The sequence below is a fragment of the Phodopus roborovskii genome, unplaced genomic scaffold, assembly GCF_943737965.1.
Source record: "Phodopus roborovskii unplaced genomic scaffold, PHOROB, whole genome shotgun sequence".
Taxonomy (NCBI): domain Eukaryota; kingdom Metazoa; phylum Chordata; class Mammalia; order Rodentia; family Cricetidae; genus Phodopus; species Phodopus roborovskii.
In genome coordinates this window covers 31,872,975-31,894,416 of record NW_026125052.1, presented here as the reverse complement: position 1 = coordinate 31,894,416, position 21,442 = coordinate 31,872,975, and the positions used below count along the sequence as shown (strand labels likewise).

At 54.2% G+C, this 21,442-nt stretch overlaps 1 protein-coding gene across 1 annotated transcript in view; it reads left to right on the top strand.

Annotated features, from left to right (window-relative positions):
* The window catches only part of Cyth1 (cytohesin 1), an 81,412-nt gene extending 68,570 nt beyond the window's left edge, over positions 1-12,842 (top strand). The window contains exons 10-13 of the mRNA XM_051181528.1: positions 1,990-2,066; positions 6,945-7,016; positions 8,431-8,585; positions 10,939-12,842. Coding sequence (XP_051037485.1) covers positions 1,990-2,066; positions 6,945-7,016; positions 8,431-8,585; positions 10,939-11,017 — 383 coding nt within the window. The 3' untranslated portion in view covers positions 11,018-12,842. The remainder of the gene's footprint in view (positions 1-1,989; positions 2,067-6,944; positions 7,017-8,430; positions 8,586-10,938) is intronic.
* Positions 12,843-21,442: the final 8,600 nt, after the last annotated feature.

The window sequence follows — 21,442 nt, the reverse complement described above, 5'->3', positions numbered from 1 at the left end:
GCCTGCCCTGTGTGGGAAGGGCCCTGTGAGTTCCACAGGGACTGTCCTAGGCGCACGTCCATCTGTCTGCTTGTCCCATGCCTGCTTTTCTTCCCACGTGGAAGCGTCCCCCGAGGGCCCGCAGCGATGCTTTGTGGTCGAGGGCTGGCTCTGTGGTGCCACAAACTGTCCGGGGGACGTAAGGAAGCTTGTACACCCAGCAGGCTTCCCAGCTTTGCTCTTCCTCCGTGGGCTCCTGCCGTCTGTCGTCCTTTGGTATCTAACTCATTTTCCCTATCATTTCTCCAGTCCCATTGTCACCTGGGGTAGTGTCCTGTGACAGAGAGCATGGGAGGTCAGCATGGCTTGACCATCCTTGTGTACCAAACCTTGTACAGGAAATGGTCTCCCCAAGAGGCTGGAAGACAGAAACTCTCAGACTCAGCAATGGGAAGGGATCTGCTTTAAGACCAACTGCGTTCAGTTTCGAGCACATTCTTTGTCTTCCTTCTCATCTGTTCTAATCCTGCCCAGCCCTCCCTGTTGCCATCATGCATGTCACGTTGCTCTTACGTCTTTTCTCATTCATGCACTTAACCGTGGGGTGCTTCCATGAAGCTTCCAGATCACCATGAAGGGAGTGCCTCACTGTACACCACACAGGATTGCGTGTGGCATACTCCATCTGGAAACCTAGGTCTCGACCATTTACATTGCGCCTGCTTACATCTCCTTCCCCACCCCTCCAGCTCAGGCACCCAGGTCGAGCCGTGAAATAGCCCAGAAAGGTCTAGGTCCTCATCTGTTCTGCTGGACCTCTTCTCTAAGATTCAGGGATGAGCCTGCAGGTAGATGCTGGCATTTGGAAATAGTCTTTGTAAACTTGCCCTTCTCTGCATGGGTGTTAGCAACAGGTCAGAGGAAATGGGCATGGCAGGTGTCCTACTCCCCTGCCCTCCATGGAGACTATAAAGTGATGTGCTCCACAATTGGGCCCTAGCAAAGGGCAACCGCTAAGGGTCAGGGACGAAGTGTGTTTATGCAGTACCGTGTGTGTATCAGCAAGGGAAGGCCCTGGGTAATTCTCAATGCTTGGAGTCAGGACAGTCTTCCCTTGACCAGAGGCAAGTGGGCGGGGGGAGGGGGTCCTGAGCACGGTGCAGGGGGGATGTAGCTTCCTTCCAAGTGGCCACAGTTCAGCACACCCTCCCCCACACCCAAGGCAGAATAATTTCGCAGAGCTACGTAAATGTCACTAGCTAGCGTTGAAGAGGACCCAGGAAGGCCTGAGTAGCTGCTAGCCGCCACCTCCTAGCTGTTGGGGCTGCCTCTTGTGGTTACATAGTTTTAAAGAGTCACAGGGGTCCACAGTGGGAGGAGGCTCCTGAGCCCACCTCTTGGGTAAGTTAGTCCTTTCCTGGTGAAGGAGCCAGGCTTCAGTTCACACCCAGAACTCTGAGGACATGACCCGCGGGACACTAACCAGGGCGGCTGAGGCCAGTGTAGGATGTCACTGCAGCGGGTGCACGAGGGAGGCCACGGCTTGGGTGTAAGGGCTCACAGAACCTCGCTGTCTGCATCTGTCCTCCTGTGGAACCCCCGCCCCCGCCCCCGCCCCCGCCCCAGGGTGCTGGCCCCCTGCCCCCTCCCTTTCTTGCCTGTCTCTATCACACAGGGTATGGCTGGCTCCTCCAGCCTGAGGTACACTTGCATAGCACCGTCACCGCCCTGGGCTTCCCTTCCTAGCCTAGGCTCTCATCCTGCTGTCCGGGACATCTCAGGGCGTCACCAGACATGCTTGCTCTGCTCGTACCGTAGACTTTCACTCTGTGAAAGATGCTTCTGTCTTGGCTGTGTTTCGTCACTGATGTAGACTTTGCCATGATCTAAATGTTCTCCTGACACCCTGCCCAACCCCATACCCTCCTTGGGAAGAGAGCCTTGTGTGTGTGTGTGTGCAGCGCGCGTGCCCTGGTGTCCCTTGTCAAGAGCACCGATGTTTGCTCTCAGGTGGCAGGGTGAAGACGTGGAAACGACGATGGTTCATCCTGACTGACAACTGCCTTTACTACTTTGAGTACACCACGGTGAGTGTCTTGGTGCACCTGTGACAGGGTGGGCCCGTCCTCTGCTTCCAAACCACTCCAACCAAACACAGCTAGAGGAGGGCCTGGGAGCCGGTCAGAGCTGTCCCTCTGCTTGCCGTGGGCCAGGGAAGGAGTAAGGTAAATCTCAGAATAGAACCTTAACAAGGGTGTGGAGGGGCCGGCTAGGAGGCTGCGGCCCAGCTCGCACTGAGGAGGCTCGGTGGACACGTGTTGGGGACCGTTTGCAGTGCGTGAGGAGGAGGCTCGGTGGACACGTGTTGGGGACCGTTTGCAGTGAGTGAGGAGGAGGCTCGGTGGACACGTGTTGGGGACCGTTTGCAGTGAGGCTGGAAAGAAGGAAGCCTTGTGAAGGTAGTGAAAGGGGCAGTGGCCGTGACCTGGAGAATTCCGACTTTTGTAGTGTCGGGACGCTGAAGCGTTCCAGTAGAAGCAGCAGTCTCAGTGGAAAGAGGCACAGTAGCGGGAAGGGGAAAGATGGGATGGGAGGCCGCAGCTTTGGGGAGCTGCCGTTTGCTGTCACCATGGAGGTTCTGCTGCTGTGTCCAGTGGGATAAGACGTCACTGCAGGAGTGTGTCACCCCAGGTGCCTCTTGTAGCCTACAGATAAACAGTATCCAGTAAACTCCTCCGGGCGTCCTGTGGGCAGAGCACCCAGAAAGCCATAGGTTGCCGGTGCTCAGACCGTGCCTCCCCACACTGGTGATGTGGCACCTGTGTCCCTGCCCTCCTCCTGGGCACCTGTAGGCACAGAGGTGGCTTTTCTTGCATGCATATTGGACTTGGGTCTTGAACGAGGTCAGGGTAGCTAACTGGGCCGGAGCTAACTGGGCCGGAGCTAACTGGGCTGGAGCTTCACTGAGTAAAAGTCATTGACTCCACTGAGGAAACAGGCCTGAAGCCTTGTTTGTGGTGAAGATGGAGCAAAATGGTGTTTAAGATCACTGCAAGCTTGAGGCTAGCCTGGGCTACGTAGTGAGTTCCAGGCTAGCTGCATAGAGTTAACAGGTTCAGTTCAGTCATGGTGGGGATGAGCTGTGGGCCCGACAGGACATTGTTTCCAGGTCCTTCTCACCAGGGTCCCATTCGAGCCACCCAAGTTCTGCAACTTAAAGTCTTTTCAAACATTAGAACAATGTGTTAAGTGTATAAAAATGGTAAGAAAGAGTCTCCTTGTTCCACCCTAGGGTGCTTTGGACAAAGACTCATAGCCCCCTGGCTGCTTCTGGGTCCCCCACCCTCCCAAACACTTCCTTCCTTTGACTTTATAGGGGCCTAGGCAGCAAGGAAAGTTTCCCAGCAAGGCCTACAAAACACTGACAGAGTGGCCTAGAGAAGCTGAGTGCCAGTCCAGGAAGGGAGGGCACAGCTGCTGGGTCATCCTGCTCTGTGCCAGTGGCTCTGCTGAGGCCTGGGTGTGCCGTCAGCCCCGATCCGCTCCACCCGCGGGCCTGGAGCAGACAGGGCTGGAAGGAGTGAGCAGGGTGGGGGAGGGGTGCCGCTGTGGGTAGAGGGGGCTGGGGAAGTGTGGCCAGCGGACTTCTCCTTTGATGGGAGGGTGTGTTCACCCGGGAAGCTGCCTTTGGGCTTCTGTAAGTCAACAGATGGAGCCAGCTCTTCCCTGGACTCACTCCACACCAGCAGCCTCCTCCAGTTCTTAGGACACTGTAGAACGTGTAGAATGGCAAACAGCTGGCCCCCAGACATTCCAGGAGAATCATCTAGAGTCACTTCAATAGTGACCAGAATGATGTAGAAGGCAGAACAGGACTTCAGCTCTTGAGAGCCAAAGCTGTTCATCTCTGAATCACTGTAGGGTTGTGGAGACTGAGTAAACTTTAAGAAGTGGGACACACTAACTAATGATGCCCTCACTTCCTGTAGGGAAGGCGACAAATCAGCAGTGAGCTGACAGGTGCCGGGCAGGTCAGCATTTCAGTGCCAGGAAGTTGATGCCAGCAAAATCAGTTCCCCACTGGTGGGGTTGTTCCCGGGATGCAGGAGTGCAGTGGGGCAGGGTTAGCGTGGGTGGGGATGGATGCTCACCTCTTTCACTTAGGTCTGCAACAGACATGCTGAGCTCAGCGGGCCAAGTATACAGACATAAGGGGCCAGTGCTGAATCCTCAGTGGGCAGAATTGACAGCCCCATGCACCGAGCTGTGCAGCCAAAACCAGACTGCCGACATGGGAACCTCCAGCTGGGGGTTGCTGCCAGCCACACTGAAAAGCAGAACCAGTGCTGACCTCTCCTTAAATGTAACCATTACAGAAGATGCTCCAGTGTAAACCGATGCTTACACAGAGCTGGGCCTGGGTGGCACTCAGGTGGGACCCGGGGACACTTAGCTATAGCTGCTACAGCATCCCAATCACGGAAGCAGTGTGGAGATGCAGGGTCCACCCGACCTGTGCCGAGAGCCCGAGTGGACGCCAGAGCTGGCCCTCACTCCTTTTGGTCTACGGCTGCACATCAGAACACAGACCGTGTACTGTGCACGTGTAGCTCGTTGCCTCGGTCCGCTGCCATCAAGGAGAGTAAAGGAGCCGTGGCCTCACAAGGGCCAGCGTTAGGATGACTTGACAACCCACTTCAGCACCCAGACCCTCAGGGTGTCCGGGCACCAGGTGGCCTGGAAATGACAGTGGAGGGGAAGAAAAAGGAAGGGAATTGGAATTGAAGAAGCCAGTGGCCACCCTTCCTGCAGCACCCTTCCCGGGCTCCTCCGCAGAGGGGAAAGCCGTGGGTGTCTGCACCAAGGAACCCTCGAAGCACTGCTAAGGGTGGGCATTGTAGCACATAGGGGCAGGGAGCTCAGGAGCATGCATTATCTCTCCTCCTGTAACTACCGTGTACGTGACCAATGCCCAGGCCTCTGAGAGGGGCCTGGTGAGCAGAGACCGAGCCCACGAGCTACTCAGCCTAGACCACCACTCTCCAGATGACACACCGGCAAGTCCAGGTGTGTAGTTGAGGAGGGAGGAGAGGACTGTGAAGAGCCTGATACTATCTCAGAGAGACGGCCTGTTGCAGCGGGGAGCCGGAGACAGGATGCAGCGAGCCCAGGAGCAGACAGACAGACAGACGTGCTCTTGGAAATAAAACACGGCAGTCATAAAGGCAGTAGAGGGGCTGGAAGGAACCATGGTTTCCAGAAGGAGCACAAGGACACAGAGAAAAGGAGACAGGAGATGGATGGGAGCTAGCCCAGGACATCCCATGTGGCCCTCAGAAGATGGCTTCCTGACGTCAGAGAGAGACTAACAGCCATTTTAGACCGTCCCCAAATGGAAAGTGTGCCTCCAGGCTCACTCTGTATCATGGCTGGAAACAAACCCTTCCAAGTCCGCATTCCTAGAGTCTCAGTACCAGAGCACAAACAGTCCCAGTCACAGAAAAACCTACACAAACCAGCCTGAGAGCTGAAGCGTGCCACGCGCCTGTCAGTCTGGAGGATGCACTCTCCACCCACACCCACACCGTTAGATGCAGCCGAGCTCAGTGACGTGGAACCCTTTCCAACCACGGGAGCCTGGAACAGGTTCCCTGCCCTCCGGACCCTCCCTCACTGCTGGTGGAAGAAGTACCCCGCCAAAATGACGGTGCCCAGTAAAACGGGGGAAAGGTTAATGTGAGAACCGGGCCTGAGGCAGTGACATAGTGGACAGCTGCAAACTTGGGGGTGATAGGTCCCCAGGCTTGAGGCCAGCTGGCCCTGGGAGGGACCTGGCCACCACGTTAAGATTAAGAGGATGCTTAGTATGGATTACGCTCGGGAAGGAGATAACAAGACAAAGCTCATGCAATTGATTTGGGTGCTGCTGGTTAGGAAAGTGAGTAATGGATGAGTGCACGTCCACCCAGGTAGAAGGTGATGAGCAAAGTCAGAGTAGGGCACCTGGCACAGGTCAGCTCCTGCACGGCATAGCCAGCGAGCACACCCAGCATGCTCTAGTTTGGTCACTGAGGGATGAGACAGGAAGAGCTGCGTCTTTCTCAGTGGGTGGTCCTGGGAATTCATAGAAGCAGCTCCGATCGAGTGTCCTCAGGATTGTCGGGGAGAGGGTAACTTTCTACAGGGCCCGGGGGAATGGCGGAAAGGCATGTTTGTTTGCTTGTTTGTTTTTATACAGTCATAGAACTAGATTTGGTTGGTTGGTTAATTGGTGGGTTGGCTTGTTTGTTGTTGACATATTGTGCATGTGTAACTCTGATCAGCAGTAGGCCTTGGCCAAGTCTAACTGGCTAGTGGGGTTGGAAGGATGTCCATGGTGGGGGCCTTGGCTGATGCAATGGGCAGGACCTCAGAGGGCCAGTTGTGGGGAAGGAGGGGGTGAGGGTCTGTGTGGACGTGAACTCAGTACCTCTATGGATCTTGGAGCAGCTGTTCAAGACAGCGCTACCTAAGGGTCACAAATTCAGGTGATGGGCAATGAACAAGAGACAATTTGAAACTCAGCTGGAGCCCTGCATCAGACATGGGCAGGAGTACCTAGACCTAACCCTGAAATGGCTTCCAGGAGTTATCGGCACAGCACCACAGCTAGGAAAAGGAACCCAGATAAACAATGGAGCCGGGAAAAGCCCTTCCTCGGGGAAAGTAGCTGGCATGGTCCCCGCTTGAGGGCCCCATGGGTCATTGCCAGGTACACGTTGATGGCATCCCTGGCCTTGTTATCTGCAGAGGCTTTGGGTTTTTCCCATCATGCCACACACTCCTGACGCTGGTCCTGTTGTAGAACCCAAGGGTGGCCGAAGCCAACTGGGAGCGTCAAACCCGAGAGGGAGGAGTCAGGACAGGCTGAGGGCAGAGAACCAGGTATCCCAGCTGCCAGTGAAGTCTTTCTGCTCCTGTTCCAGGATAAAGAGCCCCGTGGGATCATCCCCTTAGAAAATCTGAGTATCCGAGAGGTGGAAGACTCCAAAAAGCCGGTGCGTATCCCTGCGATGGTGCCCAGGGCCGCAAGTCATCACCTTGCTCTGAAAAAGTGGCGTGTAAAGGCGTTTTAAGACAAACCCGAGAACCTGAAAAACCTAGCCATGCCTTTACCGCCACCTGCTTTGATTATCCTTAGTGTTCAAGTGAACACTTATCTTCCTCTGTCTGTCTGTCTGCCTCAATGTCACCTCCTGACTGAACCATCCCTCCTGACAGGTCAGCTGCTAACGCCCCCATAGCTCGGTGCTGACTTTATAATTATAAGTGATGCTCTGTGTGGTGTGGGGACAGCTCACCCGCAGCTCTGCGCATGCTCCTTCGTGTCAGTCCGCAGTGGAGCCAGCAGGTGTCAGACCAGCATCTCAGCCTGACACAGCTGACACCCTGCCATGCCCTTGTCTGAGCCTCTTTTTTCATAGGAAAAACATTTGTGTGCTTATGTAGGTGCACATGTGTGTGGAATGAGGTCAATCTCAAGGGTCACTCCTCAGGGACTGTCCACCTTGTTTTCTCAGGCTGGGGATGGGCTGTTGGGGAAAGCGTGAGCCAGTGCTGGCAAGCCCAAGAGCCTGAGTTAGTGCCTCGGAACCGGGGTGTGGCAGCGTGTGGCAGCGTTCCCACAGTGAGGGCGGGGTGGAGAAAGGAGAATTTCCAGACGCTCCTGGGCTTGCTAACCTTTGTATGCAGTGGGAGAGCAACACTGAGACCTGTCTCAGACAAGGTAGAGACGAGGATTGACACTCGAGGGTTTCTCGGAGTCCCACACCCACACAGGCGCCTGCGTTCACGCTTACAAGTGCACATGCGCACTCCTACACACACACACACACACACACACACACACACACACACTTACCCACAACCTCTCCCTCCCACACACACGCACACAACCTCTCCTCCCCCTCCCCCCCACATACCCACAACCTCTCCTCCCCCCCCCACACACACTTACCCACAACCTCTCCCCCCCCACATACCCACAACCTCTCCTCCCCTCCCCCCATGCATACGCACAACCTCTCCTCACCCCCCCCACAAATTTATCTATTTATTTACTACTTATTTAATTTTGGTTTTTCAAGACTGCACATAGCCCTACCTGTCCTACAGCTTGCTTTGTAGACCAGGCTGCCTTGAACTCAGAAATCCACCTGCCTCTGCCTCCCAAGTGCAAGGATTTAAGGTGTGACCACCACACTGGCCCACGATTGGCTTTTCAAATGCAGGATCAAACTTAGGTCCTCATGCTTCTGTGGCAAGCACTCTGTCAACTGACATATGTCCCCTGGCCGCGTGTTCTGGGGGTGTTTCTTAAGAGAACCGATAAAGAACCTTTGGGTTATAAGTAACATTTTCCTTGGTCAGCTCTGTCCTAAAGTCAGCCGTTGCTTTCTCATGGTCTTCCAGAACTGCTTCGAGCTTTACATCCCCGACAACAAAGACCAGGTGATTAAGGCCTGTAAGACCGAGGCCGACGGGCGAGTGGTGGAAGGCAACCACACCGTGTACCGCATCTCCGCCCCCACCCCCGAGGAGAAGGAGGAATGGATCAAGTGCATCAAGTAGGTGGCTCGCAGGCATGGCGGATGTGGTCACAAGGCCCAAAGTGTCCAGGGAGGCTGCCCAGCAGCCCGTGGGACCCCTGCCTGTTAGAGTGTTAGGAAGGCCGTGTCTCCAGCCTAGGCACCAAGAGAATTCAGACCCAGAGGGGGGACAAGGGCCACCTACCTCCATGGTGTGTTTGTGTGTGTGTGAGTGTGTGTGCGTGTGTGTGTGAGTGTGTGCGTGCGTATGTGTGTGTGTGAGTATGTATGAGTGTGTGTGTGAGTGTGTATGAGTGTGTGTGTGAGTGTGTGTGTGTGTCCTCAGTGGACAGCACTTGACTTTATTATACTTTTTCGTCCAGGGAGACCGTCCTCCCAGTTAGAGACATGGGAAACAGGGCCCACAGTAGCTTCTGAGTGTTGTGATGCAAGCTCATGAAGCGGAGCCCAGCCCTTCTTCACCCCGCGCCTTGAGTGGAGGGAGCTTCTCCAAGTCCCTCCACTATTACAGCCCCACAGTGTGAGAGTTACTGTAGGCACAGGACTTCTAGCGTGGCGTGTGACTGGGGACAGGCTGTGCAAAGCCCTCTGGACAGTGTGCTGGTGAGGGGAATAAGTACGTGACCGAAGATGGCCCTTGGTCAGCGCTGCTCCCTGGAACTCACATGGCGTCTTTCTCCTCACCCAGGAAGATAGCCATTGAGAGCCTGCTTCCCTACGCTCTCGACAAGCTTTTCCTCCAGTCTCTTCCTTACTCACAGTCCTGGGGACTCTGGCCATTAGGGTTCTGTGGGTGCTTCCCTCTTATGTGGGCCCTGATGACCTGGGGAGTGTGCTATCAGGCCACAGGCTGCCTCTGTCCTCAGACACAGCATGCCTTCTCCCCAGGTACAGCCCTTCCTTGGGACCCGATTGCTGCCTGGCCTAAGTTAGTGTGGGGGACTTTACTCCAGCCCGAGCAGTGTTTGGTAAACAAGTGACAGGAGACTGTGGCAGTGTGCTGGCGCTAAGGGGTACTTCACTCTGGAAAGGTGGCACTCAAAATTCCCTGAGAAAGGAAGCCGACGGCTGGGGCTTGGATGCAGGTCACCTGTACAGTCCTGGATGTCTTTTGGGGAGCGTTACCTGTGTCTTCTCTGTGACTGATGTACAGGGCTGGGGCTGAGGACATGCTGCCTTACGCAGGCATTGTACTCAAGTAGCAGCCATTGTGTCAACTATGGCCCACAGATAGGGGCCAGGTGACGTGGTCTGTGCACCCCATCCCCATGGGGAAGGCCAGCAGATGGTCAGCACCATTCCACAGATGAGGAACTAAGCCACGCCACAGCTCAGAACCTGTATGAAGGGTTGGATGAGAGAGCACGGGGCGGGGGTGGGTATGCTTCACGGGGTTGTAAAAGGTCACGACACTGCCTTCCCTAGGGTTCCCAGCAGCCTAAACACACTCCTGGTGCATTGCATGTGTGCATCTCAATACTGGGTTCAACAGAGTCCAGGCTGTAAGCAGACACTCAGTAGTCCAGAGATGCCCACCGTCCGCCATGTGCCTAACAGATGCGGAAAGGTGTGATTTCCAGCGCCGAGCACTGTCGGTTCCAGGGACGAAGAGGGAGTTAAACATAGCCCATAACTGAGGCGCATCTGATGCCAGCCCAGTTCTCGGCATCGTTTCCCAGCATACTTTGATCTGGGAGTCACGGGCACTGCCTTACAAGGGCGAGCAGCCTGCCAGAAGGGTTAGTCACCCCCAAAAGCCAAAGCCGAATCACCTACACCCTGAAAATGATAGGCCCCCTGGTTATCCATAGCCCTTTGGGTGCTGAGTCCTTGTGATGGTGAGGCCTAGCTAGCTCACCAGTGCTGTGGCAGGGAGATCCCTGGGATGTGTGTGCCATGGGCACAGGGCACTGGTGGCCGCTAGGAGTCAGCATCACACAGACTCTGCTCCTAGCACCTTCCCTCACTGCGCTGGACAGGCAGCATGGCTGGTCCCCTTTGCCCTGCCACCCCCAGCAGCTCTCATGGACGCGCAGCTGATGCGCAGAGACCCCCCACCCCCACCGAAAGTCCCCTGCGGTCCATGCCAGCCTCTTGGGTGCCGTGAGTAGAGTAACTTACAGCACGCCACTTATTACAACACAGCACTCGGGGCTACAGAGGACACTCACTTGGTTGAGAAAACCATCCCCAGGCTTGGAGCTCAGCTAAGGAATGTATAAGGAGTCTACTCTCAAACAGTAACTGATGTTGGTTTAAAATATGCAGAAACCTCCAGGGTAACTGTGTTACATGTCTCTGTAGGGTGTCACCTTAAGCTACCACCTGGGTCTGCCCTCATGCCTCTCCCTCCCTTTCTGTCCCCCCCCAGAGCGGCCATCAGCAGAGACCCTTTCTACGAGATGCTTGCAGCACGGAAGAAGAAGGTGTCCTCCACAAAGCGGCACTGAGGGCGCACCCGGGCACGGCAGCCCTTGAAGCTGGGGCCCTTTCTCCCGCCTCCCCTTGAGGGGCGCCCGCCGAGGAGCCAAGCAGAGGAGAGCAGACGGCTCTTCTGCCAGTTCCCGCCCGCTCCTAGAGACTAGCTTCAGCTTTTGCAATTTCTGAGTGGGAGAAGGGTGGACGTGAGGGCCGGGGCTGGGGGCTGCTCTGGAGCCGCTGCTGGTGGCAGAGCGGTGCTGCTTTGAGATGCCTCAGCTCGGCAGGGCCGGGCCCACGGCTCGCAGAGAGCTCTCTTTACCTCACAGTACTCCTGGCCCAGGGCCTTCAGCTCTGCCCCACAGATGCCTGTGAGGATGTACTCTTATGTACTAAGGAGAAGGGAGGGAAGGAAAGAAGCCACGCACTATAAAGATTTATTTTTGTTTTTGTAAAGCAAAAGTAAACGTAGCACTGTACCCTACCCTGCTGTGCCCTGCTCGGGAAGCTTCCCCTGGGAAGGGGCTCTGGGGCTGCGGGCATCCCAGGAGCTGTGCCTCCTGACCTGTGTGGGGTGAGGGGCAAAAGCAGGGCTGCTGGCAGAGCCCAGCACACACAGGGGGGCCTCCAGGGCCCAGCAGGGCAGCAAGCAGGGGCCGTGTGGGCAGGTCCCGCCCAGTGCCTGTGGGATGGGGTGAGGTTGGCCAGCTCCTCGCCTGACCCTCAGGACCCAGGCCTACTGCGCTTTAAAGTGGGAAGTCTGCATTTTCCCAATAACCAAAACTGTGAGGAGGTCACCCCATGGTGCAGGGTGGCTGACTGTTTCATAGCTGGATTGTCTTTCTCCTCCCCAAGACCGCCACTCCTCGTTCTAGAGGAAGGAGTAGGTTTTACCTGATCCCCTTGGGACTTCAGCCTTTTCTGCCTCAAAAGTATCCCCAACTGGACTCTCCTGGTGCACTCTGTGGTAGCCTCCAGGGGCAGGGGCCTCGCTCAGCAGGGTGCAGTGCGGTCAAGCCAGGGTGAGGCGGCCTCTATGTCCCCTTGCCCTCTGGCACGGCACGCCACGGCACAGGTGAGTTGGCCCTGGTCTCCTAACTCGGCGTGAAGGGAGCCATGAAGCGCAGCATCCCCTGCCGTTCTCTCAGGGACTCTCAAGGGCAGCTCCTGCTCCTTGGCCAGGGCCGCAGAGCAGGTGGCAGGTGCTGTCTTGGCACACTCCTCCATGCGGCCAAGGCCTGGGTGGCAGAGTGCTGCCTCCAGGCAGGTGGAGGAGCCATGGGCTCCCGCTGGGCTGCGTGAGCCCGCTGGGCTGGGCTGGGCTGGGCAGGGCTGCATGGGCTGGGCCCCTCCGATCTCAGAAGGAGCTCAGCACCTCTGGAAATAGCTTTGCAGAGAAGGGTGAGTGCGGGGGCAGCACTCTGGCCCCGTCCTGTGGATCCGGCCTCAAGTGGCTTCAGGTGCTTGATGCTGGAGTGTGCGGAGGTGACAGTGACAAACAGGGTCCAGGCTGGAACCCTGAGCCTCCTGGTAGAGAGCCAGGCAGTGCTGGCCCAGGTCGTCGGCGTCCCCCAACACCAGGTCTCACAGGTGTGTCCTGGGCAGAGCAGCGTCTGGCTCAGAATCGGTCTATTTATCAGAGGTGTAAATAATCCACACACAGTTTTCTCCTTTTAGATTATTTTGTATTTGTTTAAAAAAAAAGATTTGTCAAAATACAAAGAAATGACTGAAAGTTGACAGGGTTTTTTAAAAATACCATTGTTATTATTATTCCAATTGTTTTTTTGTTTGTTTTTGCCTTGTAAACTAGCTCCAAGGAACTGCAGCAAATAAACTCCAAATCTGCCCAAACCACTTTCGGTGTCTGCTTGGCTGTGGGTGTCACCTCTTGTCAAGCCTGGGGTGGGGGACTGGTGTGCGCCTGTAGGATGGGTGTGGCTCGGTCCTGAGTGTAGTTTTGATTAAAAGCAGAAGCTGGGCAGGGGGCTGTGTTTCTCAAGGGACGGCATAACAAGGGGAGGAGAGCTTAACCTTTGCCCCTTCTTTTGGGGAAAGGAACTGAACTTCAAGGCGGAGCGTAAGTGTCCACATTAGCCACCTGCAGCATGGCATCGCACGTCCTTGTCACCAGGAAACAAAAGGCTGCATGTATGTGATCAGGGCGTCAGAGGTGGGCCTCTCTTTGCTTGCTTATTTCCTCCGTCCCTCCCTCCCTCCCCCCCTCTTTCTTTAAGATAGCATTTCATGTAGCTCAGGCTGGCCTTAAATTCCTTGTGCAGCTGAGGGTGACCCTGAGTTTCTGATCTTCCTGCATCCACCTCTCTCTCTAGTGCTGAGATTACAGGTATGTACCTTGTCCAGTTTGTGAAATGCTGGGGATTGCCCCAAAGCTTCCTGTGTGTGAGGTAAATGCTCTGTCAACTGAACTGCATCCCAAGCCTGGGGGGCAGGGGCAGGCCAGGGCCAGAGCCCCTTCCCACACACCAGTTCTCACAGCACCTGGCTCAGATGTGTAAATAATCCATAGTTTTCCACCTTTTAAATTATTTTGTATTTGTTTAGAAAAAAGAAAAGAAAGATTTGTCAAAATACAAAGAAATCACTGAAAGTTATTGACAGAGCGTCTTGAAAATATTATTATTATTATTATTATTCCAATTGGTTTTTTTGTTTGTTTTTACCTTGTAAACTTGCTCCAAGGAAGTAGGTCACGGGGGGGGGGTATTTTTGGAGACTGCGTCTTGTTCTCTCTCTGCCTCCTGTGTGCCATGAGGTAAGCAGCCCCCACCACACGGTCCTGCTGTCACGATCCCAGGGTCACCAGATCCAAGGACCGTGGGCTGGGCCCTCTGAAGCTGCCAGCAGATGAATTCTTTCCTTTTTGGTCCCAGCTATTTGGGTCACATCCGGATCCGGGGAGGGCCGACAACCTGGTTAGCTCCGTGCTTGGCGACCTGATCAGTGCCCGGATCTCCACCATGGCAGATAGGCAGTGTCGAGGTCAAAGGTGGAATGCACCTGGTACCAGACACGTCCTGATCGACAAGATGCCCAGCTTGGAGCCTCACCCCACTGAGAATGTGACCCAGAGCATGGCTGTGTCCCAGGTTCTCTGGGCCCAGTAGAAGGTGAATGCAAAACGTTTACTCACTTTTTCTCTGGAACCAGCCAATGTTAGACAATGCTCAGGGGAGGGCCAGGCATGGGTCTGTTTGTCTGTCCTGTCCACGGGTCTGGTCCTTCTGGTTAGAGGCTGTCTTGGTGGAAATGAAGTTGTTCATCCCAGCATCCATTGCTTAGCAGCCAGGGTAAACTCAGGCCAAGAGCAGTCTCAGGCTGGAGCAGGAGTGGGGCAGAGGGGGGCAGATAGCAGGGCCCTGTCTCCATCTCTGTCCCAGGTTGTTTCATCACATCGGAATGTGACGCGAGCCTCTCAGGTGTGTGTGTGTGTGTGTGTGTGTGTGTGTGTGTGTGTGTACTAACAGTGCCAGCCATGGGCATGTCACTGTTTACTCTGCAGGTCTGCATCCTGACGTGTGCGTGTCTGAGTGTGTCTGCTCACACCAAAGCTTGCCTTGTTTTGCTTTGCTCTGCTTTTGTTTGGTCCTGGTTTAATTTTGTCTTTTGTTCTCTTGAGAGGCTCACTGTGTAACCCTCACATCCCAGGACTCCCTATGCAAACCAGGCTGACCTCAGACTTGAGTAGAGCAGCCCCTGCTCTAGCCCCTCAGTGCTGGGAGGACAAGCCCATGCCACCACACCCGGCCTGGGGTCCTGCCTCATGGGCCTTCTGCTAATGAACTTTGAGAATCCAGAAGGGGTCGTCTCTGAGGTGAGTTGTCAATCAGAAGGAAGCCCATTGCTAACGCACCCGAGGCTGTGGTGCGTACCCAAGCCTGCTGGTCAGCAGCAGTCGGTTAGGGGCTGAGGCAATGTCCTTGATAGCTGGACACACTCACCCCGGGGGAAGCAAGGGCATGGCACCTCCAGGCTTCACAGCCGTGAGAGAGAACATGTGTGACCGTGGTGGAGGCAGTGGCATTGACAGAATCTATCCCAACACTGTAAGCAGACAGCCTTGGGTGTGCAGTGCAAGAGGCGCAAGGGTGACATGGGGGCCAGGTGGATCCCGTGGGAGGGCACGGAGGAGGAGATGTCAGGGAGGACTAAGGTGCCGACACACACACGGGGAACTGCCGAGCATGGCCCTTTCCAAGGTCTTAGGAGGGCACAGCCATTGGTCATATTACCCCTTACCGTGGCAGCTCCGGAACATACGCCACACACTCCATGAGTGGGCATCCCGGAGTGGGCAGGACCAGCATGAGGAGCCAAGGCACTGGACTTGTAATGATGTATCTGGGCATGGCTGCTGGCATCCACCCCTCCCCCCACCCACCCCCTGCAGACTGCTGCTGGGTCAAGGACATTCATACTTTCATGGACTCTGTCAGGCTGCAGGGTTCACAGACTGCAGGGGTGCATGGACTGCAGGGGTGCATGGACTGCAGGGGTGCATGGACTGCAGGGTACACAGACTTGGGGATACACAGACTGCAGGGTTCACAGACTACAGGGTTCACAGACTGCAGGGGATACACAGACTTGGGAATACAGACTTTGGGGTACAGGCACACACAGTATTCTTCAGTCAGTGTAACCCTCAGGCCAGTCCTTGGGCTCCAGGGCTCTGCAGGGGTGCCCAAGTCATTCGTTTGTTTTCATTTGTGGCAGGCTCTCAACATTAGCCCAGGAACCAAAGCCTGGGACTCACTGTGTAGCCCAGGTCGACCTCAAATACGAAGTCAGCTCCCTGTTCCCGCCCTTCAAGTGCTGAAATTACAGCTTGAGATCCCATGCCCAGCTTGAGTTGTTCACACTGCAGTGTCTCGGGGGGCATTTAGGAGTTGAGCCACTTTCCAGGGCTGGTGAGGACCTGATTTAAATGAATAGACTGTGGGGAATGCAGAAACTACACATCTCCCACGTAGTCAGAAGACAAGCTGATGTCAAATCCTAATGACAACCTCCGAAGAGCTGCTGAGAGACAGCGGAAGGCAGGGTAAAGAAGCCAAGGTTAGTCCATCCCAGGAAGCTGCACTTGCGCCTCAGACAGCAAGTGAGTGGGTCCCTGCCATTGGCTCCTTACTCGGATGCTACAGGTTGGTACAAGGAAGAAGGCATTGTGTGTCCCAGACAGGGCACAAGGCATAACTGTCTGAACAGCACAAATTGTGAAACATGATGTCTGTTGACCTGACCGACACATAAGGTCTAGTGAGGAAGTATGTTCCAAATGAAGAAGGAATTTTTCAAAATTTGTTTTTACTTTATGTACATTGGTGTTTTCCCTGTTTACATACATACATACATCATGCATACATACATATCACATGTGCCTGGTGCCCATGGAGACCAGAAGATGTCAGATCCCCGGAAACTGGAGTCACAGGTGGTTGTGAGCTGTCATGTGAGGTCTAGGAATCAAACCTAGGTTCTCTTCTAGAGCAGCCAGTGCTATCTTCCCAGCCCCAAGACTTCACTTTAAAAATCACTATGCGTGTTGCGCATGTGAACTGTGTATTATTGTGCAATGAAAATGACCTAAGGCCAGAGACCTCGGATGGGAGGAGGCGGCTTGAGGAAAGCCTGTCATCATGCAAGCAGTGGAGCCCAGACAAGCCAAGGCATCCTTCTGCCTCCAACCACAAGAGAATGATGGATACCTGGCTTGAATTTCATGCTGGGGAGAGGGATGAGATAAAGGGACCAGGTGTTAGATGGAGAGGACGGTGGTTCTGAGAGCAGAAGAACCCGGAGCTGATGGAGCCCAGCGCCCTGCATGGGGGCATTTTTGTGCCTGTTTGTAAGGTGACACCTGAGAAGGGGTATTCATTCTGACATGCTGATACAGGGGCACCCAGTGCCTTGGCCTGTCAAATCTGGGTCACAGGGAAAAGGAAGTCTGCTGTAGGTCTTCGTTTGAGGTCTGAGCTATGAGGTATGCAGGGGCTACCAGGGGCATCTGGGTCCTGGGCAGCAAGTGTGATGCTGGAGGTCTAAATACACCAGAGAAGGCAGGCTTCCCAAGTGTCCAACTCTCTGGCAAGGCCCAAGGGAGAGAGGCCTTATATCAGGTGTGACCCCAAGTATCTCCTGTCTCAGGAGAACTTCTTCCCCAGACCATGTTCAGACCCAAAGTAGAGCTCGCTAGTAAAGAGAGGAAAGCCAATGAGATCATGTCTTAGCTCTTGATAGAAAAACAGCCTAGCCCAGCCCAGAATGCCTCCATGTTGCCTGTGAACCTGTAACAATGGCCACACCTTTTAGGTGTGGTTACAGTTGTGGATGTGACCCGTTTGGGGCGGGGGGTGGGGGTGGGGGAGCTCCTTGGGTCTTGGAGAGCATCAGGGAGTCAGGGTCTGCATCCTTGGAGCAAAAACACCTGGACAGCTACTTACTGTTATCTGTGTAAGTTCATACCCCCTGTTTATCATTCACCTTGGGCTTGGTGAACTCATTAGAACTCCTCGCCTTCAGGCACGCACAGAGCTAGGACCATACAATTGAAAGACAAGAAAAACAGGAAACAAAAGCAGATCCCCATGATAATCTAATGAGGAGATCTATGGACACTCATTGTCCGATAAAGTCCCGTGGGGACAGCAAAGCCTTTTCAACACGCAGCATGGGAACCAACTACCTGAGTAAGCTGCATATCCTAAAATATTTCAAGACGGAGGGAGACTCGATCTCCGACATAAAGCCAAGAGGCCTCTAAATGAAAGCATAAAACAGTATACTTGTGAGCGTGGGGTCAACAAGGGTTCTTCACGGTGGAGTTAGAAAGACTGTAGACTACCCTGACGTGAGCAGCATCGTGTTCCGTTAGCCCTCTTCATGGGCTCCGGAGCCTGGGGCCGGCTGTGAAGAGGACAGCCACAGCACCCCAGCCAGGGTCCTGCTACTACCACCTAATGTGGGCATTAATTTCAAGCCATCCTGAGATGTGTGTAAGGGAGCCTGGTCCCCACCAGCTTCCCGGGAGCCAGTACAAAGCAAGAAAGGGAATAGGATAATGCTGCTTCTGCCCTTCCTCAGGCAAAGTTAGAACTCATGACCCGAGAAACACTGAATAATGGACCATGAGTCCTGTTTTTACAAACCAGGAAGCCAAGGACAAGCAAGGGGACCCTAGATCCCAGACTAGTGTGGAGAGTAAACAGGCCTTGTGTTACAAGAGTTGTCTGAAGAAACCTAACATGTATTAATGAAGCCCAAGGGGTTTTAGAACTGGACAGAATCCTTAGAGACAGCTCAGTCCTCCCTGCTCACCCGAGGAACGAGGAGACAGAGGCCTCCCCGGTGAAGGTCCCTGTGCCAGGTCACCTGGCAGCCTGCTCCAGTGTTGGGAAAACTTGCCCTGTAGTTGTCCGCCAAGCTGAGAGACACCGGCCTGCTGAGGTCAGTGTTGTGTTTTACCAGTTTAATTATGCAGACGTAAGTGTGATCGTTTGTGGTTACATCCCTGACATTAACAACAAATTATTCTAAACTAATGACTCATGTGGCTTCCCGCCACAGTAGGTTTTGTTTCCCTTCCTTGCATCTCAAATTAGTGAGAGGCATCCTTTCCTTTGAAAGCAAGGGAGGCAGGATGCTCTCCTGGGATGCTGTGGCCTTTTAACCCCTTGTGTTGGAGCCCTTCTGGGATGTGGTAGTCTTTTTTCTTCTTCCCAACACCGCTTATGTTGGGGGTTTGCTGTTGTAGCCCAAGATGTCCTTGAACTTGAGCTTCTGAATGTCGGGGCGGGGTCTTTAGAATGTTTAGTTGTTTGAGTTTTATTGATTACAGTTGTTCTTTGACAATTCCGCACACGTACGTACGTGATGCTTTCTTTTAAACCCCACCCCTCACTCTCACCTGTTCCTTCCCCCTGTTGCCCTCCCCCTCCCCCTGTCCCCTCCCCTCCCCCTGCCCCCTCCTCTCCACCTGTCCCCTCCCCCCCCCGTATTTTCCCTCGGTTACGCCTTGCCTATGGGTGCTCTGGTGTCTCCCTGAAATAGATGGGGACATTCTCAGAAGCTGTGTCCTTAGTCGGCTATACTTGGTTGCCCTGGAAGCATGGAGACAACATTGCCCTGTGCAGGTTTCTCTGGAGCTCTCTGTCAGCCCTGATGTTCCAGGCCTCGCCATTGCAAGCCTGACCTTTCCTTTGACTCTAAAACCCACTCCCACGCCTGTGGCAGTCTCCACTGTGGATCCATCTCCCTGGGTCTCCTAGAGGAGATGTGGCCCATTCTCACTGTTACTGTGTAACAGCTTCTTAAGATACATTAACATCTTCGTCCATTCCTGCTATTGTAACAAATATACCGCTGTCACAGTTCTGGAGTTTAAGGGGTCCAAGGTCCAGGTCAGCCTTGGAGCCGCTGAGGGCTAGACACCTTGCTGCTATACCTTCTGTTGGAAGGTTCCTCTGCGTCTCCCTCATCTCATTAGAGTTTGCTCCTGTCCTACTCACCTCAAAAAGCTCCCCGCCCCTCACACTATTACACTACGGATTAAGTTCCAACAAATTTAGTGGAGATACCAACTCAGACCTTAGCAATGTGAGAAGTAGACTGAGACAAACCCATGTGACATATGTACCCGGTCTATTTACAAAGTCACAACACATGGTTCAGATCCCAGGACCTGAGTTTAGATGGAGTAGACAGCTCAGAAGACAGAGCAGTCACAGCTGGACGGGTTCCCAAGCAGCAGCTACGGGTCCTGGGGAGCTCAGGAAAGGAAGCATGCCTGCTGGGTCACCATACAGGGACACGCCCGTCATAGATCAGTTTCCACTCCAAACACATCTCGGCGTCTGGTCGAAGAACGATAGGAAGTATCATTTGAATGCATCTCAGAGAGAGAGAAAAGGGACGCACTTGAAGGGGCAAATTGTCCATGTACAAGGAATTGAAAACAGGTTTATTGTTTTATAGAAAGACTTTCCCCAGTCCTTCTGTGGCCATCTCGCTTTGTTTGGCTGGTTGCCTTTCTCTGCATTCGGGGTAGACAGGGACTCTTAGCTGTGATGGACAGCTGAGCCTTTGCCACGGGTCCAAAATCAAGCTGGCTGCAGGTACGCAGAGGCAGGACTGGAGAGACCACTCAACGGGTAACATGCCGTGTCAGCATGAGGTCCTGTGACTGGAGTTTCTTTCCAGCCTGGTTCCGCAGCTGATCAGCCCCAAATATGCACACAGAGACTTACTTTAATTTATAAACTGTTGCCCGATGGCTAGGGCTTCTTACTGGCTAGCTCTCGCTTCGTTATTAACCCATAACTACTATCTATGTATTTCTGCATGGCCTTGTCTTACCAGAGGACACCTGGTATGTCTCTACATGGCGTCTCCTTGCAGTGCCTCTCTGCATCTCCCCTCAGCATTTTCCTCGACTTCTAGCCCTGCCTATCTTCCTGCCTCTACTGGCCAATCAGTGTTTTATTCATCAACCAATGAGAGAAACAAAAATACAGAAGAACATCCCCCGTCAAAGACCTGAGTTCAGTTCCCCAGAACCCTCAGAACGCCAGACATGGCAGCACACGTCTGTAATCCCAGCGTTATTGTGGTGAGAAGGGAAGTAGAGATGGGAGAACCCTTAGAAGCTCGTGAGCCAGCTAGCCTGGGGTCCAGGGCAGCAAAACCCATTTGTTGGGAAATTTAAGTACTTGTCCCTTACAGCTCTCTTCCTCCCCACCCAGGTGTAGAACTCCCGAGCTCTCAAGGTTGATCAAACAAGGTTGTTCTCATAACTTTCCGGTGTGCAGAGCCCGTGCCTTGACCCCAGGTGTGGGCGGTGCATGACTTCCTCCTGTGCTTAGCCCATCCCCTGGCTGGGTATATAAGCCCATTACTCTCTGTAATAAAAGGCGGCAGCTTCCTCTTCACTTCTCATGGTGGTCTGTTAAGTGCTCAGTACTCTGGCCGCGCAGGTGCGGTACCCATCTCTAAGGAGATGGACGGAGAGGACGGACCCCCAGGCTGCCTTCTGATCTTTACACAAGTGTCATAGTGCTAGCTCGCCTGCATGTGCGCGCTGAACACGCACCACACACACAGAGCAGCTTTCAAAGTGCATGGAAATGAAAGTTAGAATTAAGGAGAAGTCCATGCGCCCTACAGCCCGTCCCTTTCCTGCACGCCTGTGGGACGGAGGGGTCCTCGTCACCCACTTCCTCTCAGCCAGCATCTGGTAAAGCCTAGGTGGCCAGTCCTTGAGGCTCTACGTGTGTGTCTGTCTGTCCACTTGGTTTCCCGACCTTAATTTACTCAGATGACAAATCCCACTAATGGCTAGCTGCCACTGAACCCTCCTAGTGCTGGGAAAGGAGCCCCGTGGGTCACAGCATCAGTTTGGAAGCACAGATCCTGTCCACTGCCTGGGGAGTCTGCGGTCT